Source organism: Denticeps clupeoides, chromosome 6, assembly GCF_900700375.1.
Source record: "Denticeps clupeoides chromosome 6, fDenClu1.1, whole genome shotgun sequence".
NCBI classification, from domain to species: Eukaryota; Metazoa; Chordata; class Actinopteri; order Clupeiformes; family Denticipitidae; genus Denticeps; species Denticeps clupeoides.
The window spans coordinates 4,593,293-4,621,238 of NC_041712.1; the positions used below are offsets into that span (position 1 = coordinate 4,593,293).

Sequence of the window (27,946 nt, forward strand, 5' to 3'; positions counted from 1 at the left end):
ATTACTCTTTCAGCTTTTTTTCCCTGTACTGCTAAGATGACGACACAAATTACAACCTTTGTTATGGGGTAAATCAGGTGAGTTCAGAGTCTCTTTAAATCCTTATAGTGGTAAATAAATCATCCATTGTTTAAACCACTCCCTCCCCATCACCCCTCCCTCTGTTTTGGCTGAAGTTAATGTTTAATTGTTCTTTTTTTCAAATATATATATAGATATACTTCATGCAGTGTTCTGCTCAGCTTCTGTCACCTGCCGTATTCACTCTGTGAGCCATGGATGGATTTATGAAGTGGCTGTGGAGCCATCGGAACTACCTGATCATCTTCCTCACACCCATTCTTTTCCTGCCTTTGCCTCTCATCATTCCAAGACCCGTGAGTTGAAATTCCTGAGCTCCTCTGTTCTTCTTCATTTTCACACTTGTCAGTTCTGTTATGGTGGTCTTTTAGAAGATACGGCTCATGAGGTTTTTTTTGTTAATCTCAGGTCTCTGGTGTGTTTACTATCAAGACGTTTTTAAAAAGCTGTAAAATTTTCTGTTCTCACTATATATACTTTCTATAATTGTTTGATGTTTTAATTATGAAGTGGTGAGATTTTTAATAATGAAATTCATTCTCAGAATGTTCCCCAAAACTCTTAATTTGGTCCCAAATGTAGAATATACAAGTAAGAATGTGAATTAGACTTAAAGACAGAAACAATTGACTCATTAACTTATAAAAGTGGAAAGAATTCAGACAGATATAATTTTACAGCTCCCTTGAACATGACACAACCAGGCAATAAAAGATTTATGAAAGCTTATGATCACTGGTAGGTCATGGGTTATTGTAAAAAGAGTAATAAACGTGGCTAGAAGGGATGCTGCTTTTCACTATGATCCAATAAACTATAGCGCGATGTAAAGTCTTTTAAGTCAAGTTCTCTGTTCTTTCTTTGAAGGAGGCAAAATGTGGCTTTGCCATTATTGTGATGGCTGTGTACTGGTGTACAGAGTGCCTGCCACTGGCTGTCACTGCACTGCTGCCTGTGATCCTTTTCCCTATGATGGGCATCATGGAGTCTGGGGAGGTAGGCCTCTAAAGAAATATCTTGTCATAGTGGGTATCATTTTTTTGTTTAAATAATGAAGATTCTTATTAATGAAGGCCGGCCCTGCAGGAAAATGATGCGTAGATGCTGCATGTGACCTTATTTAACCCGCATAGATTGGAGAGTAGTGGTCATTTCCTGTGGTCAGCGTTTCCTGACCAGGTTGTGATTTCTGCTGATCTGCGAAACATTCTGGCTCATTAACTGCAGTTCTCCACTTTGAGATCAAACTTTGCTCTTAAGGAGGACATAGAATGTGTTCTAGATGCATACATTTCTATCCATTTTAAAACTCTTCCTGTAATGTGTTTCATTATCAGGTCTGTGTTCAGTACCTGAAAGACTCCAACATGCTGTTCATTGGTGGTTTGCTGGTAGCAATTGCCGTGGAAAACTGGAACCTGCATAAGCGCATAGCCCTGAAAGTTCTCCTGCTGGTTGGAGTGCGTCCTGCTTTGTAGGTTCATAAATTTGAGCAACGCACACGTCTCTTCTGTCTAATGTTACCTTTTTCCTCATTGTGATTCTTGATAACATGAGTAAACACACGCTCTTGCCCTCCCTGGTTCTCCAAGGCTCATGATGGGCTTCATGGTGGTGACAGCCTTCCTGTCCATGTGGATCAGTAACACGGCCACCACTGCCATGATGCTCCCCATTGCCCAGGCAATTCTAGCCCAGCTGAGTGCCACTGAGGCTGAGGCTGATGAGCTGGAGCTGCGTGGTGGACACAACAACCACGCCTTCCAGCTGGAGGACGTCTCAGAGTCCAAACCACCACTGGAGAAATTTGAGAGTACGTGTTTCCCATCACTAACCTCCCTCAAACCGGCACAAATTGTCCATACAATGGCGACAACCTCTGAGCAGTAACGTTGCTGTTCCCTGACAGAAATGGCCGCTGATGAGGAGAGCGCTGTTCACTCAGCGCTGGAGAGGAGGAGGCAGGCACGGGAGCAGAAATACCTCCTCCTGGCCAAAGGCATGAGTTTGTGCGTCTGCTACTCAGCCAGCATCGGGGGTACGGCCACCCTGACAGGCACAACCCCCAACCTCATCCTCAAAGGCCAGATGGACGAGTGAGAGCCCTGATACATTCTCTGACGTGAATTATTTCCCTTCAGGCGGCAACATGCATTTCATTTCAGTGCTTAATTTCTCTTGTAGCATCTACCCCCAAAACAATGACATCATCAACTTTGCTAGCTGGTTTGGCTTTGCCTTCCCCAACATGGTTCTGATGCTGGTCCTGGCCTGGCTGTGGCTGCAGTTCATGTATCTGGGTTTGAAGTAAGGATGGTCGGCAGGGCTGCTGAGCTTTCCGTGCAGGAGATCTCCAGGGTAACGGCTCAGTCTCATCTTTCCCTTGCAGCTTAAAGAAGTCCTTTGGTTGTGGCTCGGACAATCCTGGCGACCGTGATGCCTACCGGGTCATGAAAGAGGAGTACAGGAAGTTGGGTCACATGACTTTTGCAGAGGGTGCAGTGCTCTGTATTTTTGTGTTGCTGGTGGTGCTCTGGTTCACCCGTGAGCCTGGATTTATGCCTGGGTGGGCGTCCGTGTTCAACGGGAGTGGCCAGTGAGTGAGATATTTTATCCTACGGGGAACCAATGACGGGTGCCGAGAGGTACTACGATGGAGGGGATATCTAACCCATGTGTGCTCCACAGGTATGTTACAGATGGAACTGTAGCCATTTTCATGTCCATGCTGTTCTTCATCATCCCATCCCGCTTTCCTCAGTTCTCCTTTTCATCGGGACGTGACGGTAAGGACAGATTTCCAGAGTGTGGTGTGTGTGCTACCGTGCCACTGAAACTGCTGCTGTGGATTTCAGGTCAGCAAGTGCAGGCGCCAACTCCACTGCTGCAGTGGTCAGTGGTGCATGAGCGGATGCCCTGGAACATCATTCTGCTGCTGGGTGGAGGCTTCGCTTTGGCCAGTGGCAGCGAAGTACGTTCCCCTGATGAGAAACGGACTCTTTAGCTGAATCTGTTGTCACACAGAACAACTGTGACTCAACTCAACTGTGCTGATTTCAGGAGTCTGGTCTGTCCGTGTGGTTGGGCCAGTGCCTGGTACCACTGAAAAGCATCCCGCCCTTTGCCATCTCCATCATCCTGTGCCTTCTGGTGGGCACCTTCACAGAGTGTTCAAGTAACACAGCCACCACCACGCTTTTCCTCCCAATCCTGGCATCCATGGTGCGAGAGCCCCATTTACTAGACATTTACTTTCTGAGGAGACATTTCATCTGTCTATAATGTATTTTTGGTGGAATTTCCATCTTGTGTGTGTGTTGTTTCAGGCCACGGCCATTGAGCTCCACCCACTGTACATCATGCTGCCCTGCACCATCAGTGCCTCCCTTGCCTTCATGCTGCCAGTGGCCACGCCTCCCAATGCCATTGCTTTCTCCTATGGTCAGCTTAAAGTGATGGACATGGTGAGAGAGAGGTTTATTTCAACTGTCCAATCAAATATTTGCAGTTCAATTTGTAACCACCACATGTCCTCAACTTGAACAAAAGTCATCCCTACACTACAGGAGAATAAGTCTTATTCTCTCAGTCAGATCAGCTGTCTGTATTGATGTGTCCTATTCACAGGCAAAAGCCGGATGTGCCCTAAACATCATCGGAATCCTTACAATTAACCTGGCTATCAACACGTGGGGCAAGGCCATGTTCCACCTGGACACATTTCCTGACTGGGCACGAAACACAACTCGAGCTTCCTGAGCCTCCAGACCATCCACTCCTGGATTCCTATTTATTTAAGGCCTCCACAGCTCCTAGGGACTTGTCAGCACTGCTGTAATTATCAACATATTTACAGTAAGCAAGTTACTTTGGTCCTATATGGGGACATTTAGTGCCCTGGTCAGGAAAAGTCACATGATTATGTGACCAAACCAAACTGAATGTTGACAGCAATGCTGAGGGACTGTAGTTTTGTTTAGATGTTTCCATGGAAACTATGCTTATAATGCATCTTCAGATGTTCTTTAGTGTGAAGTCTGCAGTTTGAACCGGTCAGATAAGGTATTATAGATCAATTATCCAAGAGACACATGAACCTTTGTCACATTTTATAAACTGAAGTTTTTCTATTGTTTTAATTTCTTCTACCTTTTCTAATATCTGGTTCGTGGTACCAGTGTTCCTATGAGTCTGGTTTAGAGTTGACTTTGATACCCTTTGGGCAATTGGATGCATGGGTTTAAAAACCAGCTTTATTTTACTCACTCAATAATCATAATCCATAACACGATAATTTCTTTATTTATCTCCACACAGTTCCATAATGAAACTCATAAGGTATTAGACAAAAGATATTTACACTTAGTCAGGAGACAGAGCAGTCCTCTGAATTCCACTGGATTTTACTGTAACTTGACATTTGAACAACAGTTCATTTAATAAAGTCTTTTTGTAAAATAATTCTGTCTGACTGAACAGTGAGGAGGAAGATCTGAGCAGGCTGGATGGGGGACTCCCCAAACCTTTAACTTCAAGATGAACAAGGAAGGGTGAGAGTTCATTGGAAGGATGAGGAGATGAGAAGAAACGACTCATATGAAAACCTGTAGGGGGCAGTACATACAATAAAGAAGGTGGATGGCCTTCTGTATTTTCTGCAATCAAAATCTATCCGGTATTATTACTAGACTGACAGAACGTTACGAAAGTTCTATATTTGTGGGATATGCACATAGAAAGGAAACTGACATTTAAAAGCACATTTTAGAAAAGCGGAACCAGTTGTGGGACAGAAAGAGGTGCAGAACCAGTTTGCCTGTTTTGCTGGAACAGCACCACAGTATCACCAGACAAAGGTATATAATGATTTCTGCCAGACGGCCTTCAAACACTCACACTAAGCAGAAACAAATCATAAATAAATGAATCAACTACAGCCACTTTTTTTATAAGGGTCTTCACTTTGGAAACAGGTGATGGAGATAAAAATAAAAATCGTGCAGACACACACACAAAGTAAAATTCCACTAAGGACCAAATAACAGGGCATTGTCCAATACGGTCTCTGTTCTTCCTCTCCTTCTTGTTGTGTGATTGGTAGCTCATATGATCGCCTGTTTTGTCATTAAGTCCCGATAGTGTAAATGCACTAGGGACCACCACTATAGGAATAATCTGCTTTGTTGTGCATCACCAGCTTGTTGTCCACAAAGTAGAAGCTGTCAGACTGTGTCTCATATGGGTATCGAATCATCTCTCGCACTATTGACAAAAACATAGAAATTGATCAGGAGTAAGATCAGAAACATTCAGAAATGCTGGGCATTATTTTACTTTGTCACAATGGCAACCTCGATCAATGATGTTCACAGTCTTTACAGGTGGTAAAAGAATTTAAAACTCCCAATACTCATTGTCATTACAAGATTCATATAAGATTCACATTCAGACCTGAGGTCAAGACAAAATCAAGTAGATTTAGACTAATTTGTTTTTCCTGGTTATAATCATATCTGTTTTATTAAGTCATCCTTAAGTAGGCTGAACAAATGGAGAAGTTCAGTCCGTCTATGACATGCAATGATCCTGCTAGACATGCTGCTAGTCCCGAGGACATCACTACAACACTGTCCAATCCCGATTAATGTTCTGAGGGTGAAACAGAGCACAATAAGAGTGACTGGCGAGACTCACTGATTTCCTCAGAGAGGGGAGGGAACTCGTAAATGTGTTCACACGTGTTTTTGCTGTTGGGGATGCAGAATCCGAACTCGAAATCAAAACTCTTGAGGAGCTGCTCTCGGAAGTAGTGCCTTTCGATCATTCGGAAATTGTTGATAGGAATGTCGCCAACAGTGAACTCAACTCTGCATAGAAAGACATTTTTTAATTCCATCAGCAACGTGTCCACTGCAGTTCTTTAGTAAGTGACCTTTATTAAGTGACCTTTACTGTCCTCAACCAAACATCTATACACTGTTTCAATTCTAAATCATTCATTCAAACTCACGTGGCTCCAACTTGGCGTAGCTGCAGGAAGGCAGGCGTGAACTGGTAACGAACAAAACGGCCAGCGTTTGAGTCGAAAGTCCTTTTTCCATCTATGAATTCAACAGAGAAAAGGCGAATGAAATCAGCCACTGTGCACCTACGATTAGCTCGTGAGATAATAACCTGAACCGATGGATGGGGGCTTGGTGATCTCGAACAAGGCTGTTCCCGTTTCCATGTCACGGATCTTGAAACGCGTGAAGTCAATGTTATGAATGTTCTGGTCCGGCCCGCACAAGTAATCTGCGGGATGAGAGAAGTCAGACATTAAAAATATGCCCGAGAGCATCAAAACCACTCACACTCTAACAAGAGAAATACTATTAAAGCGAAATGATTGTGATACACTGCAGCACAGCACACGGTGCACAGAACGAAATGTACAGAGCAGTGGGCAGCCATGAAAGGCGCCCGGGGAGCAGTGTGTAGGGGCGGTACCTTGATCACTGGGACCTCAGTGGCACGGTTCGGGATTTGAACCCTCAACCTTCTGTTTATGAATCTGCTTCTTTACCCACTAGGCCCCCAACACTAACAATGCCAACAATGTTCATGAAAATAACAACACAACATTACTGTCCATGTCCGTTTATTCTGAATCAGGAGTCCGTCATGCAAACACACAATGCTGGAGTCCAGAATCAAACTCATGACTCATGAAGTGTGATGCCATGTCAGTAAGCGCTGTGCCACTAAGCAGCCCTAACCAGACTATTAACACAATTAACACTAATAAGACTAATTACATTAATTGAACTACATTAACAAAAGTAGCAAGTCAAAAAAACACCAATTACACTGAAACTGAACAACTAAAAAAAAGTCCCTGCTGTCAGATGAAGTGTTCATTGTGTTCTTATACACACGCACACACACACACACATGCGCACACACACACGCGCGCGCGCGCGTACACACATGCGCACACACACACAAACACACACACACACACGCACGCATACACTCACACGCACACACACGCATGCAAACACACACACACACACACACACACACACACACACACACACACACACAGGCTATTTTTGCTTTACTAATCTGTCTTGTCACCTTGAAAAGGGACACAGCTAATCATCATTCACAGGCTCCTCTACATAACACAAGAGCCAGTCAGAGAAGCCACTCCACTCCAAATTCAGGCGAACATGATAAAGTGTCTATGGAAAGTGCTATGATTCCTCTCTAAAGGACAGAAGAGATTTATCCAGGATGGAGAAGCAATCAGGAGTGTTCAGGTCTACCAAGAGAAATCAAATGTCGAAGGTGATATGACCAGTGTTGATTTATGAAGTCCCTGTGACACAAAACAGTTAACCCCGAGTTGCTGCAGGGTGACTGTCCTATAACTAACAATCTGGATTCATGCTAAATGCTGTAAATAGAGCACCAGCAGTTGCTTTAGTCGGTGTCATTTTATGGGCAGGTGGATCACATGGATGTCCTGTCCAGCCCGGACCAGATTACGTTGTAAATGGATTAAGGTGTAGGCTATATGGAAGCTACTGAAGCACGTACCCCTGCCCTCAGCAGAGATGAGACATGGAATGTGGATAGCTGACAGTGTCACTGGTGATGAACCTTGCATGAACTATACAAATTGCTCTACTCAAACATACACTATTGTCTTTTTTACACACTTGTAAATATAAAGTGTCTAAATAAAATGTCGTATTGTTGACCAACAATAATTATTACTGTCATTACTAGTAATAGGGTTAGGGTTAGTAAAGTGAAGTGATTGTCACTTTTGATACACAGCAGCACAGCACATGGTGCACACAGTGAAATTTGTCCTCTGCATTTAACCCATCACCCTGAGTGGGCAGCGGGCAGTCATGACAGGAGCCCGGGGAGCAGTGTGTGGGGACGGTGCTTTGCTCAGTGGCACCTTGGCGGATCGGGATTCGAACCGGCAACCTTCTGATTACAGGGCGGAGACTCATGCAGAATTTTGTGAGAAATTACATAAATAAGAAGAAATTAATATAAAATACACACATGTTAAAACAGCACACACACTGACCTTATTGTACATGAGATAATGTTTTGATTATGGTGTTTACATAAGTTGTTTACAATAAATTCCTTTCATATTCCCGTTTACATGCTCAAGAGCATAAATGTATTAGTAACGACACACAAACCCTACAAACCCACATTTGATTTTCACTTCACAATTTTGAAACTGAACCTGATAAAACATAAGTTGTTCTTTTAAACAACTTTTTAAAATACATTAAACATTATACACATGAGCAGGTCTATGTCTTTGTGGAAAGTAAAGAAAAGACAGGGATCATTGTAAATTAATTCAGTGTGGACAAGATTAAGGACAATTTGTGCTTGTCCCATAGATTTATTTCATTTATAATGTGTTCCAAGATACGATGTCTTGGCCACTCTGGCTCAGCAGATGGCACCATATCCTTGTGTGTTAGCCCTATCAACTTCCCTGTAATTACCTGCCATGTTTTCCAGTTCCTTTGTCACTTGTATCTTGTGCATGTCTCTACATGTGTGCTTCTGTTCTGTTACGATAATGCCCGAGAGTTGATTATTCAGTTGTGTATTACGTTTCCATGCCTAATTTTTGTTCTAATTGTTCTTGTTCTTTTGTTAAACTCAGTTGTGAAAGATGATGGATAAAGTCCAGTCCTGAGGAAATGACCATGCAAGCATGTGATGCAAAACGCGGCAACATTTCTGATAGGATATTTACAGCAAATAATTTGTTTGCATAATGCAAATAAGATTTTTGTTCTAATCGACTCATATTCCAAGTATGACTTTATTGAGATTATGTTTAATCTTATTCAGGTAAAATTTTTGGTCAATGTAACTGAAAAAAAAAACAATGTAATTATACAGACCCCTTTATGGCTCAGCTCTGACCCTCTTGTGGTCCCTGTGTCTGCTGATCAGCATTATGACCCTGGTCCCCTATATTTACCGCTGACCCCTTAGTGACCCCTGTATGTACTTACACATATAAGGAACACAAGGAAACACTTAATCATAATCTATCAAACAGGGCTGTGTGATATTAGAAAAGATCAAACTTTGGTTAGTTCTTCCATGCCTGACTGGCTATGAGAACAGAAAAGTTTTATATGAAAGTTCTTAAAGTGACTATTGTACATGTACATATATTGATATCAAGGTGACACACACACACACACACACACACACACACACACACACACACACACACACAAACTCCAATTTCAAAGCTCTATAATAAATGTAGCCCTCAGGGCATGTTCACTTTAAGCATGTCTTCATGACTTACAGAAAGAAACAGACACAAAAGGGGCACTTTTTGACGTGTAAATGTGTTACACAAATGTCAAAACAATATAAACAGTTTCACACGTATTTTTCCTCTATCAACCCCCTAATCCCATTTACTCACACTAACAATGAAATGGATGCACAAAAAATTCATAACTAGAGTCAGGTCAGGTCCCTTTTTACATATGTAAAAACAGGCTTATAACTGACTTATTCAAATAACAAAAACTTTCAAACGCAATGTAGCAGAGGGCAGATCTGGGCTCTAACAAAATTCTTTGTATGACCAAAAACAGGATAAATGAAAAGGATCAGCTTTTTCATTAACCTTCATTATAATCTGGTTTTGATTGGACTAGTTGGCTTATGAGGTTCCCAAAAGTTTTTAAACTAAATGGGCAGGGTTAATACTGACCACTTTAACTAACAGGTCATTTGACAGTGTACAGTTGACCATAATTATTGCCTCTCCATCTGTCACATCAACCTTTCCCCATTTACTCCTCATCCCTGCCAGGATGAAAATGAGATCCTTCCACAAGTCTTGGTGACAAAGGATCCAAGTGGAACCTGAGGGCAAGATATAAAATATACCTGAGCCAAAGTATGAGCTTGAAATATCTAAATATGCAAGATTGGGGTAAAAGAACACTCTAAGCATAACTCAGAGAAATGATCCGGGCATCTCTTTCTCCATAAGGTGAATTTAATTTAATATTAAAAGGAATAAAAAATATTATGAATGCTTTCATTTCGTTTCACAAATTATCACAGAGAATAGGTACAACGTCAAGGGGGCATAAGCCAGACGGCCAGAGAATAAAATTAAGTGAAATTCTTATTATTATCATTGTGATTGTACTGATCCTCCCTGGCGTCCAGCAATGACCTGGGCAGGATTGCCATCCCGAGGCACTGAGAGCAGGCCACGCCCCTTCCTGATCCCCTACACCAGTTTCACCTCCATTTAAGGAGGGCCTGCACCAGTGTCTGGTCTTGTTCATCTGTCATTGTCACTATGTGTGAGTGGTCCACACAAACTGGTTGGTCTTGGTCAGGAGTCAGTGGGACTCCAAGTGGAATGTTAGCAGGTGGCAATAGTTCAATACTCCAATAGTTTTGTGTTTTGTATTTCAGGTGTGGTCGTGTGTTCAGTGTCCCCCTGTGTGAACGAGCCTTTCCCCATTTCCACTTCCATCTCCCCAAAATAGAATCCTCCATGACTAGTTTTAAATCTATGCACCTTTAGCTGGGTCCTCATCTACCTTGGTGTCATAACAGTGATACACAGCGCAGCACACAGTGACACAACGAAATGTGTCCTCTGCATTTAACCCATCAGCCTCAGTGATCAGTGGGCAGCCATGAAAGGTGAAGCAGTGTTTGATCATGATCATGGGGACCTCAGTGGCACCTTGGAGATACAGGATTCGAACATGCAATCACTGCCCTGCAGTACTGGCAAATTAGTTTTGAAATCTGATACACAACTTTGATACACAACGACATTCATTTTAATAGATTTTATTCCACACTGTAAAATCTGGGTGAATGGCACAACTGTTCATCCAAGATTTGTGATGGTATGCACACCAACATCAACTGCATCATATGCCGCATGTAACAACAGGCGGATCAAGTCCGGGGACCTGCACCTCTGCCTGCCCTGCTGAAATTTCCTCTGTCCCTTCCGCATCTTAGATTTCATATATACAGAAAATGTACTGATTCACTCGAATCAGTTCTCTAAAATGATTTATTCAAAAGATTCATTCACCAAATCATTCAGTGCTCGGCAAAGTGGGCTTGCGAGAAACTGATACATGGCTAAATGGTTCAGATTTCAGATCAGTTCATGGCTTCCGGGACACTGAGATGAGAGTGTTGTTGCTGTGTTGCTTTGGCAAACACGTTTGTACAAAAACTCATTTATAAATCATGATGTTTGAAGTGTCCTGTTCTATGGTATGCTTCGGAACTGGTCTACTCGGCAAATTGGGCTCAGTGAGTGATCCGTTCACTGAATGTATACCCCACAGTGTACAGTTCCCTGTACATTGAGGGTCACACATTTCCTCGAATTGTGGGTTTTATACTTGTTACATGTTTCTGCAGTGGCAATTTAGCAGAAATTCTCCTTCAATCGCTCCTGCTACATCGTGCCTGCTACAGCTGGTGGGTCTCACTCTCTTCTCATTACTGCCGGTCTAACGTTTAAAGTTTGAATTTCTGGAAACGAAATCTGTTAAAACAACAGAGAACAACGGTTGCCCTGAGAGGAATATGATTCAGGGGAGTGTAGTGATTTGTTCACTAAGCAGTACAGTTGGTGCTGCTGCGTGCTGCGACGTGTAGCCAACCTGCCAGAACTGGAGAGGATTTGCAAGGAGGAATGGCAGAGGATCCCCAAATCCAGGTATTAAATACTTTCTTTCCCAAAAAGACTCATGGCTGTATTAGATCCAAAGGGTGTTTTTACTAAGTACTGAGCAAAGGGTCTGAATACTTAGGACAATGTGATATTTCAGCTTTTCTTTGTTAATAAATCAGCAGAAATGTGCTGTGTGTTAATTCATGGGGAACTTAAATGGTTTTAGCAACTGGCTGCAATATAACAAAGAGTGAAAATTTAAGGGGCTCTGTACCAACAATACTTTCTGTACCCACTGTCAGTGAGGAATCTAACTGTCCTGTCTGGCAGACTGACGTCGGAAGAGGAGAATGCAGACAAAGATATTTTTTATTTTATTTATTCGATTTCACCAAACGTTTCAGCAATGCTGTTTTTCCAACCACATTTCTTCCTGGAAGGTTCCGGACTATCCTTTTTTAAAATAATGCATCAGACAGTTCTTAACCCAATTTTAGGAGAAATTGATCAGCATTGTTCTTAGATGCTTTTTTTGACTGATCCGTTCTGAAACAGATGAAGGTCTTTATCGTGACCACAGGATGTGTCTTCCAACATGACTGTTTTTAGAAATGAGAACCTACTAAGTGCATCAGTTCGGGTTAAATAACTTGTTGCCGGCTGAAACATAATCCTCCATGTAGTAATGCGGCTCACATTGATTTGTTTTAAATTCAGGCAGTGACTTTTTTTTTTGGACAAGCAACTTATTTTTAACAGATTTAGGAAATGAGAAGTTATTCACTGCATCAGCTATGACTGCATATGTTGGCAGCTAAAACATATTAATCAGTGCAATAATTAGCGAATGCTGTTCATGTGACAAACCCCATGCCACATGGCCAGTCTGCTCCCCTGCTGTGCTGTAAGGTGTGATGTTGTGTAAGGTATTATATGCTGCTTTAAGTAAAGCAACAGAGCCATCTGTTACCTAATCTTTCTTAGCAGTGAGCAGTGGGTTAAAATTATCTTAATACACTTCACACAGCACCACCACCGTGAAAGACATGAGGCTTCAGATGAAATATGAACTCCACAATATGAACAACACAAAACACACAGCATTCAGACAGACATCCTGCAGACAGACAGGTCTCAACAACTCACAAAACTGGTCTCATCACCCCAAACATGCAGCAGTCAGACAGACATCCTGCAGACAGACAGGTCTCAACAACTCACAAAACTGGTCTCATCACCCCAAACATGCAGCATTCATACAGACAGGGTGCACATAACTCACAGCCTTCCAAATAGGCAGCCCTTCACGAGCCAGGTTGCAGACAGACAGGTTTCAATAACCCAAACACACGATACACTGGTCTCAGTAACCTAAACGTACGGGTCTCTATAAATTAAACACACGATGCACGCACACACACCTCAATAAGCCAGACACAAGATACAAATGTCTGTAAAACCCAAACACAAGCACATGGTCTCAGTTCCCCATAAATCCAACACACACACACACACACACACACACACATCTCGACAAGCCAATCACACATGAAACACACAGGTCTCCATAACATAGCACCCAGAGGGCACAGATAGGTCGCAGTGACCCACACATACGTATAAGCCCCCTGAAATCCGTTCTTCGAGACGAGACTTACTCTCGGTGATCTTCTGCAAACCCAGCACGTCCTCGGGGGTTATTGTGGTATTTGCGAGCAGCTCCTCCTCCGTCACCACCGGGACACCCATGTCTGTCGCGCTGCAGCCCTTCTTCACTCTCATGTCCTCGGCTCTGTCGGACGTCGCGTCTTCCTGCCCGTCCGCGTCGCCGTCGCCGTCGCCACAGCGGGGATTACGAGCGCCGGGCGGCTTAGCGTCCTGTCTCGTGTCGGTGCTGGTACAGGAATAGCTCATTATACAACCTCCCCCCTTCTCACCGGACTCATCGTTCAAATCCCCGTTCTTCTTCTTCTTCTTCTTCTTCTTCTTCTTCTTCTTCTTCTTCTTCTTCTTCTTCTTCTTCTTCTTCTTCTGCTGCTGCTGAGCTGAGCTCCGGGGCCGCGCGCACGGCGTCTGGAGGACCGGTTGCCTGGATACCGACCCTCTCGCATCCAGAACTCATTCATGAAGACCATGATGACCGAGCCCCCCAGATGCAGAAGCAAAATCTGTGAAGGGTAACTACTCAGTGAAGTAACGCTTTGAGAACAGTTGTAAAAGTGCATGGAAGGAAGAAAGTCAAGAGAATACAATAATAAAAAAATTATAAAAACATACATAACCCTAGTGGACAACGTCCAAAAAAGGTTCCCAAATGACTGTACACTGAAAAGTAAATAGACCAACGAAACCTGCTGTAACCTGGCTTATTTACATTACGATGCTAAAATATTAGATGTGACAGATTACTTACCATTTTAAATTATAGTGTGTTCACTTCACATAGTATGTTTTGCATCGAACCAAAATATAATCTGTCACCTAATATTTTAGCATTGACGTAACGTGAATAAACCAAACCTGCTGTAACCTGGTTTGTTTATATTACATCAATGCTAAAGTATTACGTGTGACAGATTACTTCAATATTTTTAAGTTTAGCCAGTGTTCGCTTTTTACAGTGTAGCTGTACTCCAATGGACGGCTGACAGCAATGCTGCGCTCTTCTTTAAGGTTCCACTCAGTTATGACGTCCCTTTATTTATCTGGGTAGAATTCAAGATGCGAATGAAACCAATATCAACATTTTATAACAATACCATTTACAATGTACACTTAAAAATGAATAAAATAGTTTATCATGTGTCATGGGCCTGTTGTCTTTGGGTCGTGGCACAGTTTCATGAAAAGATAGCTGTCTATAAGGTGTTGGAAACAACCGCAAAAGATTTAAACATCACACTTTCCTGTCATGGCCGGCACCCCAGGGGGCACGCAGATGCCTGAGGGGCATCTTCCGGATTCTCCCTGACTGATCTCTCACCACAGCCCATTACTCTGCCCCTGACTACTCCAACACCTCGCCCGCTGATGTGAATAACCCACACAGTACCACGATTCTACGACCTGCCGTCTTAGATACGACTACGCCACAGTAAACCAAGCCTCTCTTCATTCACCGTGTGTGCGGTCTCTGCCAGGGAGTCGAACCCCTACTTTAACTCTACAGATTGCTTGTCAACCTGCCCTGGCCTGATGTAGTGCATGACCCTGAACCTGAGATGGTTGCAGTTGTCTTACTGCAGGACTGTTACTGTATCTGACCTTCAGCATGTTTCTGAAAACCGTCCTCTGCTGAGCCAAGTTAAGTGGTACCTGTCCACTGAAGTCCTTAGACCCTGCTGTTGTACCCTTTCACCGCATACAACATGATCAATGCTTGCTGTGGTGGATGATTACTTTAAAGGAGTTCCTCCAACCAACCTCCAACACTGCAAGGTATTGTGTGTATAAAACAGAGACTTCAAGACTTATTCTGTTGACCTGGCATGAACAGTCAGATTGAAGAGTCCATTAGCTTGTGTGTTACCTGTGTTCCCCTTGTGTGTCACCCTGCTCCACTTTCTCCTGTATTGCCTCAATCTTCTTCTGTATCGTGTCTTGTGATGTTTCTTGTTTGTGGAGGGCAAATCATACCGACTGTTGTGGCTGTGCTCAGTCCTGCATCTCCTTGTTTCTGGATGCAAGTTGCTCATTGATTCTAGGTTAGTATAGGTGTGTCTTGTTACATTGCTTGTTAACTTGTGCAGTTCAGAGTTCATTTCAGTATGTATTCTTCTTGTTACCCGAGGGGGTATAAGTGCTGTCTGTGATTAGTCTCCAGCCCACTGCAGATATTTATGCAGATATGCTGTGGGCGAGTGGAAAAAAGCGAGGAAGAGCTACATGCATTATGAGTGGTCAGAGCTGTTGAGGTAACGTATAACTGCCCAACATCCGTCCAATACGCTGCCACAACTGTTACATTTGTTTTGTGTTAGAAATAAGAGGAAGAGAAAAGCTATACAGTACAGTGCAAAACTTGGCATTGTGAAAACATCTAGGCACTGTGAATTATTACAGTGTAATAAAATTACTAATGATTGCTGCTAGAACCTTTTTTTAAATAATCCGGTCAGGTCCAGATGCCACAACACACCAGGGATGTTGAAAAATGTCTTAGCTTTATTAAATAATCAACATAAGCAGTCATAATCAGGCAAAACAGCTCGCAGCGAGAACACACTTCAACTTCAGGACTCACTGTCATTTACACTCCAATTAATAAAACCCAGTGAGCGCACTTCAAATTCCGGACTCACAGTCATTAGCACTGCAATTACTAATCACAGATCTCCAACAAAAAGGCACTCATATGCTTATCCAACACCACTTGTGAAATTGAGCTCTTGCTCCCCCTCTAGTCCGGCCCTCTACGTCCCGACTCACTGTAAGAATTCAGTGGTAGTAGCCTAGTGGGTAACACACTCGCCTATGAACCAGAAGACCCAGAAGACCCAGGTTCAAATCCCACTTACTACCATTGTGTCCCTGAGCAAGACACCTAACCCTGAGTTGCTCCAGGGGGACTGTCCCTGTAACTACTGATTGTAAGTCGCTCTGGATAAGGGCGTCTGATAAATGCTGTAAATGTAAATGTAACTGCAATAATAATTTACTGGTGTTAATAAAGTAGAAACTGCTCATCCGTTTAATCTCTATTGTGCCAGGTAACATCAAGTTGGAGTGGTTTGAATACAGTGCTTTTGGGTAGAGAGAGAGAGTTTTTTTGCTCTGTTCTCCCCAGTTTTTTACAGGTGCTTGTTACGTCCCGTGATCATGTGATGTGTGGTCTGTATGTTCTGTCATGTTGGTGTTTTTTCCTTTTTGTAGGAGGAGCCTGTAATTTAAGGAACTCCTTCCAGACCTGACGCAGATAGTTAGTCTACCCAATGCTTTTTTGTGGCCTGATTATGTTTCAAGGCATGACTTGTTTTTATTGTTTTGTTTTATTAAAAATCACCTCGTCAAATGGTTGTGACGTTTCCCTCCCTCTTTCTAATTGTTCACATTCCTGACCTAGACCAGGACGTAACAGTGCTGCACAAAAATGTGCAGGACATGTGCCCTCCAGGGCCAGGGTTGGTGACCCCTGCATTAGACTGACATAAGAAAGAAAAAAAAAAAAGCTCGGAACTAGTATTACAGGTTCACTCATTAAGCTGCCATAATGTATAGCCTAAAGCAGTTGTCACCAGCCCTGGACCTGGAGGGACCTTAATTTAGCTCATCTGATTCAGATGGTGATCACTGACCTAAAGCTTTTCAATTTTCCCTTTGGCTTTTACCAGAATATGTTTAGTCCATTTTGTGGAATAGCTCTTCATCCTGTCCTGTCATACTTTTTTAGATTAGATTCAACTTTATTGTCATTACACATGTACAAGTACATGGCAACGAAATGTAGTTTAGGTCTAACAAGAAGTGCAATAAGCAGCAAGTGCAGGATACAGTTCAAATAAGTTATATATATATACATAAAGTGATATGTGCAAGATAAAGTGATATGTGCAGGAGTAGTACAGTGCAGTGATTATCAGGAGTGTATGGGGGGGCAGAGGAGTTCAGCAAGGAAACAGCTCTGGGAAAAAAGCTGTTCCTAAGTCTGCTGGTTCTTGTCCGTGGTAGCCTGAACCGTCTGCCTGAAGGCAGGAGAGAGAACAGTTCGTGGGCCGGGTGGGAGGAGTCCTTAAGAATTCTGTGAGCTCGACGCAGACAGTGCTTCCTCTGGATTTCCTCAATGGATGGAAGTGGAGTCCCTGTGATGCGCTGGGCAGTTTTCACCACCCGCTGCATCGCCTTACGCTCAGCAACAGTGCAGCTTCCATACCACACTGTGAGACAGCTGGTAAGGATGCTCTCTATTGTAGAGCGGTAAAAGTTCAACAGGATGGTAGTGGGTAGCTGGTTCTTTTTTAATGTTCTCAAGAAGAAGAGGCGCTGATGAGCCTTCTTGACCAGGCTGGAGGTGTTAATGCTCCAGGACAGGTCCTCTGAGATGTGGGTCCCCAGGAACTTGAAGGATGTAACAGGCTCCACAGTCATCCCATTGATGTGGATGGGATCATGCGAGCCTCTTCTCTCCCTCCTGAAGTCCACAATGAGCTCCTTGGTCTTGGTGGTGTTTAGGAGAAGATTATTTTCTGTGCACCAAGTGGCCAGATGCTGGACCTCGAAGCACTTCATGATTATGGCTCATGTGGGAGAAATGTTCAGTTTTTCAGGAGTCTTCAAGAGGAAGTTCTGATTATTTGCATTAGAGATCACTGATTTCTGTGTTGTACTGTAAGATTCCCATCTATTTATTTTGAAACTAAAAACATGTTGAATGCTGTAAATCCAATAAAAAAAATATGGAATAAACATCCTCAAAATAAATAATACTAAATAATAAAACATTTTGCAAGAGTTTTGTAATTTCAGTGTGTTTTCAGAGAATCAAAATGAGCCATTAAGCAGCAATAGTTTCCTACGTTGTTTAATAATCGACCATTGTGTTAAACTTGACACCACATTGAGTAACTGCAATGGATTTGCCTGGGTCTAATGTTGTGCTTGTAATGGACATGCTGAACATTTCGATGAGTCTCTGCACTTTAAAAAGACTTATTTCAATACTTATTTCTCAAGTCAGCTGTTGTTGAGCCTTTTACAACATGACGGCATTATATTACATTATAAAAAAGTTTGTTCTCCTGCTAGGATTCAGTTTTGGATGGATCTGTTTGGTGACTTGAGAGAGAGGCATCTGCTCAATGGCAGTGACAAACACACAAGGTTGCTAGGATACTGCTTTCTGGGTGTCCTACAGAAGGAACTGGATGAATACAACTGGAACACCTGAGGCAATGTACTACTTGCAAATCATTAATTAATGAATTCGAAAAGTCTTTATTACATTAAATTGAGCATTCATGGTGAAATCATGAATATTGCAGTAACGTTGTTTACAGGTTCTATTGGTGATTTCACATTACTTTCTGTTTAAGTTAGAGACAATAACAAACCTGCATTCAAACATGAACCCACATCATGTTATTGTCATGGGAACTAGAACAATCTCAGCAACGGACTGTATGCTTGTTCCTGCAGGCTTGTTCATCGCCTTTGTGTGCATAAATTCGCCAAACCCACTCGAATTGGTCGAATCAACTTTGTTTATATTGGTGAATGACCCTTAACTAAGGTCCTTGAGTGCAGAGTCCAGGCAAAGTCCTCATGTAAACCAACATTCAGTATAGAGCAAACATGTAGGTAAAATTAGTGATATGGATGTAATCCGCAAAAGGGGTTTAAATGCACATAAACAGGAAATCAAACACAGTACAGGAATTAACAGAAATGAGGACACAGGGGTTTGGCCCAACCTTTATCAATATAAAGTCTACCAGGCTGCTTTAATGCATTTGCTTACAGATTCAATGGGAGGATTTGTGGATTCCCAGCATCTACGCAAACCCTGAAACAACTTAAAAGCCTTGTGCCAGCACCAGCAAATCCTGGTGGGAATGATCAGCAAATTCAATTTGAAGAACTGGAAGGACAAGGTGGTCTGACATCACCTCTACAATGGGAATCAGCGGTAGAGAACGACATCACCATGAAGAATATGGCTGATCTTTAGTATAGCCTGTTTTGTTTTAGGTAAGATACAACTCATAAATATACAAAACTCATAAGATACTCATAAATTTAATTTAGATATTTTCAAAAGTAGCAAGTTGGAATTGTATTTGTATTAGATACATTCTTAATACATTGTATTAGAATACATTCATGAAACCAAAGAATTTGGTTTAATAACTACAAAGTCTACTTTCAGCCTTCAGCCACTTCAGGTTAAACCCCCAGGGACCTCAGATCATCTACCCTAAACTTCATCAGGGTGGTAGTAACCTATTAACACTCTCCTATGAACCAGAAGACCCATGTTCAAATCCCACTTACTACCATTCTGTCCCTGAGTAAGACCAACATGTAGACCCGCCTTTGAATCGCCTACCAGGGTTAGAGGAGAGTGTGTGAAGCCTCTCTGTGGTATGTGGAATTTCACCACTTGAGAATACAGGGAGTGCAGAATTATTAGGCAAGTTGTATTTTTGAGGAATAATTTTATTATTGAACAACAACCATGTTCTCAATGAACCCAACTACTTTTGGAAGTAGTTTTTAGTTTGTTTTTATTTTTAGCTATTTTAGGGGAATATCTGTGTGTGCAGGTGACTATTACTGTGCATAATTATTAGGCAACTTAACAAAAAACAAATATACCCATTTCAATTATTTATTTTTACCAGTGAAACCAATATAACATCTCCACATTCACAAATATAAATTTCTGACATTCATAAACAAAACAAAAACAAATCAGCGACCAATATAGCCACCTTTCTTTGCAAGGACACTCAAAAGCCTGCTATCCATGGATTCTGTCAGTGTTTTGATCTGTTCACCATCAACATTGCGTGCAGCAGCAACCACAGCCTTCCAGACACTGTTCAGAGAGGTGTACTGTTTTCCCTCCTTGTAAATCTCACATTTGATGATGGGCCACAGGTTCTCAATGGGGTTCAGATGAACAAGGAGGCCATGTCATTAGTTTTTCTTCTTTTATACCCTTTCTTGCCAGCCACACTGTGGAGTACTTGGACGCGTGTGATGGAGCATTGTCCTGCATGAAAATCATGTTTTTCTTGAAGGATGCAGACTTCTTCCTGTACCACTGCTTGAAGAAGGTGTCTTCCAGAAACTGGCAGTAGGACTGGGAGTTGAGCTTGACTCCATCCTCAACCCGAAAAAGGTCCCACAAGCTTTGATGATACCAACCCAAACCAGTACTCTACCTCCACCTTGCTGGCATCTGAGTCTGACTGGAGCTCTCTGCCCTTTACCAATCCAGCCACAGGCCCATCCATCTGGCCCATCAAGACTCACTCTCAGTTCATCAGTCCATAAAACCTTAGAAAAATCAGTCTTGAGATATTTCTTGGCCCAGTCTTGACGTTTCAGCTTGTGTGTCTTGTTCAGTGGTGGTCATCTTTCAGCCTTTCTTATCTTGGCCATGTCTCTGAGTATTGCACACCTTGTGCTTTTGGGCACTCCAGTGATGTTGCAGCTCTGAAATATGGCCAAACTGGTGGCAAGTGGCATCTTGGCAGCTGCACAATTGACTTTTCTCAGTTCAAACGCTTGATTGTTCGATGATCACGCTTCAGAAGCTTTGCAATTTTAAGAGTGCTGCATCCCTCTGCAAGATATCTCACTATTTTTGACTTTTCTGAGCCTGTCAAGTCCTTCTTTTGACCAAATTTGCCAAAGGAAAGGAAGTTGCCTAATAATTATGCACACCTGATATAGGGTGTTTATGTCATTAGACCACACCCCTTCTCATTGCAGAGATGCACATCACCTAATATGCTTAATTGGTAGTAGGCTTTCGAGCCTATACAGCTTGGAGTAAGACAACATGCATGAAGAGGATGATGTGGACAAAATACTCATTTGCCTAATAATTCTGCACTCCCTGTACACAGGAGACAGATGGGAACTCCAAGGTTCTTACTCAGCATAGATAATGAAGTGAGCTTGTAGTTTCTTTACCATTCTGGTCTCTAATAATAAAGGATACAGTCTCTGATGTTGTCTGGCATGCTTGACTCTATTTAGATGGTCCTACAGTATGGTAGTGTACAACTGTGTTAGCTGCCACTTTTGAGTTAGACACCCTGCAAAATGGGACAAGTTCTGTTGCAGACACATCAACAACCCCAGTCTCACTTACACCTAAAGTAGCCTATCCTGCATGTTTTTGAGCTGGGGCCACACGGGCACTGAGGGAAGAGCACAGAGAAGATTCCGATAGCAATGAGTTTTGAGGCAGGAGCCATCTTGGTCTGAGGCCTCCATGCTGTAATTCACATTTTATAGCTTCATTTTTGAACCCTAATCCTAAATGATGACCCTAACATCATTTAGGATTTGCACACCAGCATTTATCACACACCCTTCAATTTAGAAAACACAAAATCCCCTCGAAAGAAAAGAAAAAAATGAATATGCATGTAAAGTATACTCAGAGTGGAAATGCAGTGTTGAGGTATGCATTATAAAAATGGGGAAATGCATCTATTGAAGTACAAACTTCACATTAATTCAACTTTAAAGAATAATATATATTTTCAGACTTGATTAATCATATTATATTACCACTTTAGACAAATCACTTGAACTGATAAACCATTTTATTGTTCTTTTGCAGAGATAAAAAAAACAACAACACTTCAGACATTTTAAAAGCGTCCGAACCCAGGGAAATTTCTTTATTCCAAAGTGCATTTTGTCTTCAAAGGTGGTGTAGTCATCCAAAAGAGGCAGCTTTAAAGTGTTGCTATAGGGTATTTTGAACTGGTCACATGAGTTATCCTACCACTGTTTCGCTGACGACACACGATCCATCTTCTCTTTTTCGTTCTTAGATGTACATCCCACTTCCAAAATCTCTGAATATCTAACTGACATTTTATTTTGGATGGCAGCCCATTATCTAAAACTCAATCCCACCAAAACTGAACTAATATTCATTCCAGAAGATTCTTCACCACATCAGGATCTTGCTTATTTACCTGGACAACTCACAGCTCTCTCCTTCTGCAACAGACAACCAATTTTCCTTCTCGACTCACATCAGCAGTCTTTCTCGCTCATGTAGATTCCTTCTCTACAATATCAGACGAATCCGCCCTTATCTGTCAACACAGGCCACCCAACTACTGGTTCAGTCCTTAGTAATCTCACGACTGGATTACTGTAACTCCCTTCTAGCTGGTCTACCTCTATGTACCATCCGACCTCTACAACTAATACAAAATGCAGCAGCACGACTGATCTTCAACCTTCCCAAATTCTTCCACACCAGCCCTCTGCTACGTTCCCTCCACTGGCTCCCAGTAGCTGCACGCATCAGATTCAAAATACTGATGCTGGACTACAACGCCAAACATGGAGTAGCACCATCCTACCTCACAGCCCTCATTATACCTCACACTGCACCTCGTATACTCAGAGCCTCCAGTCTGCTGCTCGCCTGGTCCCTCCATCTCTGAAGGTAAAAGGACGACACTCATCTAGACTCTTCTGCGTCTTGGCCCCTCGGTGGTGGAATGAACTTCCCCTTGAGGGCAGAACAGCACAGTCATTGAGTATTTTCAAACGGCAGCTCAAGACCTTCCTCTTTAGAGAATATTTAGATTAACTTGTAACTGTCGTATTGTCAGTCTACAACAGAGTAAATAATAAGATTGTATTCATAGTTGGGGGTCCTAGTGAATCAGAATTGATCACTTCATCGATGGTAACATGGAAGCAGGTTGTAAGTTGCTCTGGATAAGGGCGTCTGCCAAATGCCTTAAATGTAAATGTAAATGTTCTCAGAAATGAAATCTGAAATTGGAATTGGCCAGGAAGATTAGACTGGGTGCATCTATAATATGGTCCTGATATATATAGCTCCACAAGAGTGAAGCTAGTGGCAAGGGACATTCAAAGGGTTTTGTGTTAATACTGTAAGTTGTGTCTCTCTCGCACTTGCAGCCACAGAGGAAGCATTGTGTCCCAACAGCTTTCTACTTTTTTTATTGTTCAGCAATGGTGTGCCATTCCTTTCAGTAAATGGAATTAGACAAAAAACACCCATATCAGGGGTGTGGGCCATATCAGCTGCTCACTAATTTAAGTCCCTCAGTTAGAGAACCTAACATAGAGAACCTTGACCAGCTGTAAACCAGCACAGCCTGTGTGTAGACGGGAAAGAAAGATTAATCTCTGTCTGAATCATATATATTTTTATTACATTACTAAGTCTATAGTGATACATAAGGAATATGAACACTCCACATTTTCAGCTTGCCACAAATGTTCTTGAATATGTCAAGACTCAGAGTAAGTATGTATGTAACTTTTATGGAAGACATTTTGTAACTATTCACAGCAGTAAAAAAATTATGCAGTTACAAACACTTCATTTTTGTGATATTATTTGCACATTGAAAAGAATTAAACTAAAGGTTGGATTTTCTCCTTTATTCATTAAAATGTTATATTCACATTTTAAGGCTTGTGACACAGCTTACTGGGTGCCCACTATAGCAGCAGAGTAAAGAGTTATGTCACGTCATACATAGTGGCCACTGTAATGCCCTTACTTGTGCCTAAAAAACTTTGCTAAAACACTAAAAACTCAACAATTAAATCTCTTTCATCAAATCAACCTCGCAGTTTCATCTGAAATTCCATCTGAATTTTTTTTCCATGTTTGTTATTTCGTCTGATAAGAATGACTAGATTTTATGCATTTGAGGAATGCACCATTAATATGTTGTGCTGGAGTAAATATGACCAATATATGAATATATGAAAATATGTCACAGAAATATTAAAATCTGTGTCAGTCACACGGTGACACAGCATTTTGCGTTGTGACCTTACACCTCTAAAGGTGTGTGTTTGAGTTTCCAACACATACACACTAAGTGGCAACACTAAATCGTGAGGGTGTGATGATGTGAATGGTGTGTGCACCCTGCCCTGGGTGAGTCCTCTCCCAGTGTTGTGAATCTGCCTGGGAATAAGTGATGATGTAAAGTGACATAGTAAATGTCATGATTGCTCATTTGGGGTTTTGTCCACTGCAGGCTTGTAAACTTGTAAAGTTTTAGGTTTGCAGACAAAACACAGTGTGAAAGTTTGAAGAGCCTCTGCCTTGAAGACATCAGTGTCACTCTTTAAATTTGACCCACAAGAAAAAACATACTTATGCCTGATCTTTATTTTGATTTTTCAGAATGTCTGTCATTGAGTAAGTGTTTCAACTAAAAATGTGTGTGTGTGTGTGTGTGTGTGTGTGTGTGTGTGTAGAAGGCATGCTAAACTCATGGGCCTGCTGACTTGGCCAACTCTTTGTCAGCATTGAGCAGCCACCGTAATCAGCAGAAATGCATGGTGGGTATAACGTGCACGTGCACACACACAGGGAGCAGGCAGACATTCACATGCAAAAAAAAAAAGTCATTCAGGTTTCCACTTCACACAATGCAGCACAAACACACATGTGTACCCAGCCATCCATACGTTGCTCTCCCGTCAGAATGTGCTGACCACAGTGGATGGTCATTGTTGGACTTATCGTCCATTTCTGACCAACATGGCCACTACATCAGGAAAAATTAAATCAGGAAGTAAAGACCCTTCTGTGTCCTGATCTATTGTCCTATTATCACCTCCTATTAAAGTTCGATCAATCAATCTGTTTTCTTCTGTACAGCACTTTTTATGTTGTACATTGGCACAATGTGCCTCTCAGTAGAACAGTGCTCAAGAACCATAGTAAGCAAGCCAAAGGTGAGAGTGGCAAGGAAGAACTTCCTGAAGAGAGCAATAGAAAGAACATGCTCATCTGTGTAAACCTCCAGGCAGTCTACTATCCAGATGTGATCCTGTAAATGCAACAACTTCATGTCCTCAGCCCATCAGAAATATCTGAAAATGGGTTATTCATCAAAATATCAACCAATCCTTTAGTTAAGTATTTAGATATAAGCAGAATTACATGTTTTTCAGTAAGAATGTAAGATACATTTCTATAAATGCCTATACATTTTATTTTCAGTGCAGAAATTATATATGAAATATGGTGGACCCCCCCTGTTTGAGTCATGTACTGAAATGCCTCCATGCATACATTGAAATTCGGTTCAGGATACTATCACCGATTTCGCATCCGTCTACCACACTTTCTATATCCAAGAATGCATTCACCTGGAGGGAGCTGAGTAGCGAACTCTGTCCATGTTTCCTCATTTGTGAGAGGTGTGGTTGATGAAGTCAAGTTTGGGCTCAATGTGGAACAAAGCAAAGTGCTGACGACAGCCCAGCTCAGTGAGACCCTGCCCATTGGCCTTCGGTTTGTATAAATACCCTGACACAGCCCTGGTCAGGAGACCACCTGTGGTACCCTCCCAACGCTGTCTGCTCTTTGTTTAGGTAGGTCTGGTAAGCCCTCCACTGCCACTCACAGATGTTTTATACCCATCAGAAGATGGCACTGCTGAAATGACCAGTTGACTGAGTAATACTACGCACACAGTACATCTGTTCTCTACTCAGATCAGGACAGATCAGTAGTCAGCGGTCGGTCACTGAATGTCGCATTAGTTCTTCATAGAGTTATCTAGCACACTAGATAACTCAGGTTCCAATAGCTGCTGAACTGTGTGTATTTAGACGCTGGGCTTCATATGAGTTTATGTGTATAAATTTGCATAATGTCTTTCTCCTGCCTGCAGGCCAGTAAGTTCCCCCACATCTGACATCATGGCCCTGACCAACCCCATGACCATGGGACCATGGAAGGTGAGTTTACAGTGAATTTAGCCAGCACAGTGGCAAGCACAGTTAGAGAAATCACAGTTAGACTCTGGAAGTCAGCAATGGGATTCAGTTTGACTGCAGCCCCGTCTATTGAAGCCCCGTTAGGTTGATTTGGTGCCATTTTTTCCTTTTTCTCCGCAGATCACTGTATATGACCAGCATTGGTTTCAGGGCAGACGTATGGAGTTCACTTCCTGCTGCCAGAACATTAATGACTTTGGAATGGAGAACATTCGCTCTGTGAAGGTGGAGTGTGGCGCGTGAGTGTTAAAAAGAAAAGATTCAAATTAAACGTGTTTTATGTGCAGATTAAAATACGTTCCTTATTTGGCTTGTCTGATTGTCCTTTCTTCCTTCCATTTTCTTTGATCTAGCTGGATAGGATTTGAGCACTCCAGTTTCTGTGGGAATCAGTTTGTCCTCGAGAGGGGAGACTATCCCTGCTGGGAATCCTGGAGCGGCAGCAATGCCTACCACATCGAGAGAATGATGTCCTTCCGGCCCATCTATTCCGCTGTAAGAGACCTGGAAAGAAAGCAAATATAATTTTTGTATTATACTGAAAGGAGTGATGGTGCTTTGAACACATTTGCTCTAACGTCACTCTAATGTCCCTCTCGGCTGGGTCAGTGCCATAAAGATTGCCGTATGATGGTGCACGAGAGGGACCACTTCACGGGCCGTCAATGGGAACTGTGTGATGACTACCCCTCCCTGCAGGCCATGGGCTGGTTCTGCCCCGAGGTGGGGTCCATGCAGGTCATGAGTGGAGCGTGAGTATCCCACAATTAAACAGATAGCTAAAGAAGAGGTCAACTGTCTACATTGATACTAGACTGTGTTTCATTCAGTTTAGTATAACAGCACCTCTCACTGTTCTCTTACCCACGACAGCTTTGTATGCTACCAGTACCCCGGTTACCGTGGACACCAATACATCATGGAGTGTGACTGCCATGCAGGCGAGTACAGGCACTACAGAGAGTTTGGCTCCCATGCCCAAACCTTCCAGATCCAGTCCATCCGTAGGATCCAGCAGTGAGGGTGCTTTAGTCCCCAGCCACATCTCTCCCCGGTCCCCTCTCCCTCGGTTTCACTGCTCCCAGCTAGACCACAAGACCACCAGCTGTGGCCACACCAATGTTCACAGCACTTTTCACTCATCATTCATGGAAGGACAGCATGAGATGGAGAAAGAAATGCAGAATGGATTAAAGAAAGCTGCAAACAAAGACTGGAGAAGAATACCAGAAGGATCTGTAATCTGTAAACCTGTAGTGATGACACCCACCTGCAGGAAACACCGGCCAACTGCAGTGGACACGCTGCCTGGACCTTGACTCTCCTGCTGTCTGTGTCACTCATCACAGTTGTAGGCTTTGCAGTTGTTCTGGGAACTAAACTGTACACAAATAAAGAGGAAAAAATCCACAGTTACTTTTGCCTAAAAGATTTTTTGTGAGGTTTTAGCAAAGCAAATTTTAAAATAATGATGGACTTTCTCACCACCCATAACTGCTGAATCCTGATTCCAGATTCCCTGTAAACTGGGTGGAGGGCTGGGACTCCACCAGGGTGGGGAACAGCCAACGGCAGGGCACACACACCATTCATACACCAGAGACTCACACACTCACAACCATGGGCAATTTAAAGTTGCCAATCAAGCTT

The 27,946-nt window shown here is 42.5% G+C and overlaps 3 protein-coding genes across 6 annotated transcripts; 2 read left to right on the forward strand and 1 right to left on the reverse strand.

Annotated features, from left to right (window-relative positions):
• Positions 1–275: 275 nt before the first annotated feature.
• Positions 276–3,840, forward strand: LOC114792123 (solute carrier family 13 member 2-like). Its single transcript, XM_028983006.1, has 12 exons — positions 276–377; positions 949–1,077; positions 1,419–1,555; positions 1,674–1,894; positions 1,991–2,177; positions 2,266–2,388; positions 2,471–2,677; positions 2,770–2,861; positions 2,937–3,052; positions 3,142–3,303; positions 3,408–3,545; positions 3,709–3,840. The coding sequence occupies exons 1-12, from the start codon at positions 276–278 to the stop codon at positions 3,838–3,840; spliced, it is 1,746 nt and encodes a 581-aa protein (XP_028838839.1).
• A 524-nt stretch (positions 3,841–4,364) lies between these two features.
• LOC114791957 (protein unc-119 homolog A-like) lies at positions 4,365–13,901 on the reverse strand. The gene is made up of 5 exons (XM_028982560.1): positions 13,471–13,901; positions 6,256–6,375; positions 6,092–6,182; positions 5,776–5,948; positions 4,365–5,343 (listed from the first exon to the last, which is right to left on the reverse strand). The coding sequence occupies exons 1-5, from the start codon at positions 13,724–13,726 to the stop codon at positions 5,231–5,233; spliced, it is 753 nt and encodes a 250-aa protein (XP_028838393.1). The 5' UTR covers positions 13,727–13,901; the 3' UTR covers positions 4,365–5,230.
• Positions 11,764–27,946, forward strand: LOC114791959 (beta-crystallin A3-like). Of its 4 annotated transcripts, XM_028982562.1 has the most exons (7): positions 11,765–11,857; positions 12,115–13,989; positions 26,191–26,257; positions 26,417–26,535; positions 26,650–26,791; positions 26,906–27,048; positions 27,170–27,317. In XM_028982562.1, exons 2-7 carry the CDS (start codon positions 13,937–13,939, stop codon positions 27,315–27,317), a joined length of 672 nt encoding a protein of 223 aa, XP_028838395.1. In that variant the 5' UTR covers positions 11,765–11,857; positions 12,115–13,936. The 4 variants fall into 4 exon arrangements, with proteins under 4 accessions (XP_028838394.1, XP_028838395.1, XP_028838397.1 ...); XM_028982561.1 differs by having other exon boundaries at positions 11,764–13,989; positions 27,170–27,946; XM_028982564.1 differs by lacking the exon at positions 12,115–13,989 and having other exon boundaries at positions 11,773–11,857.

Coding starts and splice junctions, on each gene's coding strand:
- LOC114792123 (XM_028983006.1), top strand. CDS start 276: ATGGATGGATTTATGAAGTGGCTGTGGAGCCATCGGAACTACCTGATC. Junction 1,895..1,990: donor ACCACTGGAGAAATTTGAGA/GTACGTGTTTCC, acceptor GTTCCCTGACAG/AAATGGCCGCTGATGAGGAG. Junction 3,304..3,407: donor TCCCAATCCTGGCATCCATG/GTGCGAGAGCCC, acceptor GTGTTGTTTCAG/GCCACGGCCATTGAGCTCCA.
- LOC114791957 (XM_028982560.1), bottom strand. CDS start 13,726: ATGAGCTATTCCTGTACCAGCACCGACACGAGACAGGACGCTAAGCCG. Junction 6,183..6,255: donor GCCCCCATCCATCGGTTCAG/GTTATTATCTCA, acceptor TTGAATTCATAG/ATGGAAAAAGGACTTTCGAC. Junction 5,344..5,775: donor TCCCCTCTCTGAGGAAATCA/GTGAGTCTCGCC, acceptor TTTTGTCAATAG/TGCGAGAGATGATTCGATAC.
- LOC114791959 (XM_028982561.1), top strand. CDS start 13,937: ATGAAGACCATGATGACCGAGCCCCCCAGATGCAGAAGCAAAATCTGT. Junction 26,536..26,649: donor GTGAAGGTGGAGTGTGGCGC/GTGAGTGTTAAA, acceptor TCTTTGATCTAG/CTGGATAGGATTTGAGCACT. Junction 27,049..27,169: donor ATGCAGGTCATGAGTGGAGC/GTGAGTATCCCA, acceptor TACCCACGACAG/CTTTGTATGCTACCAGTACC.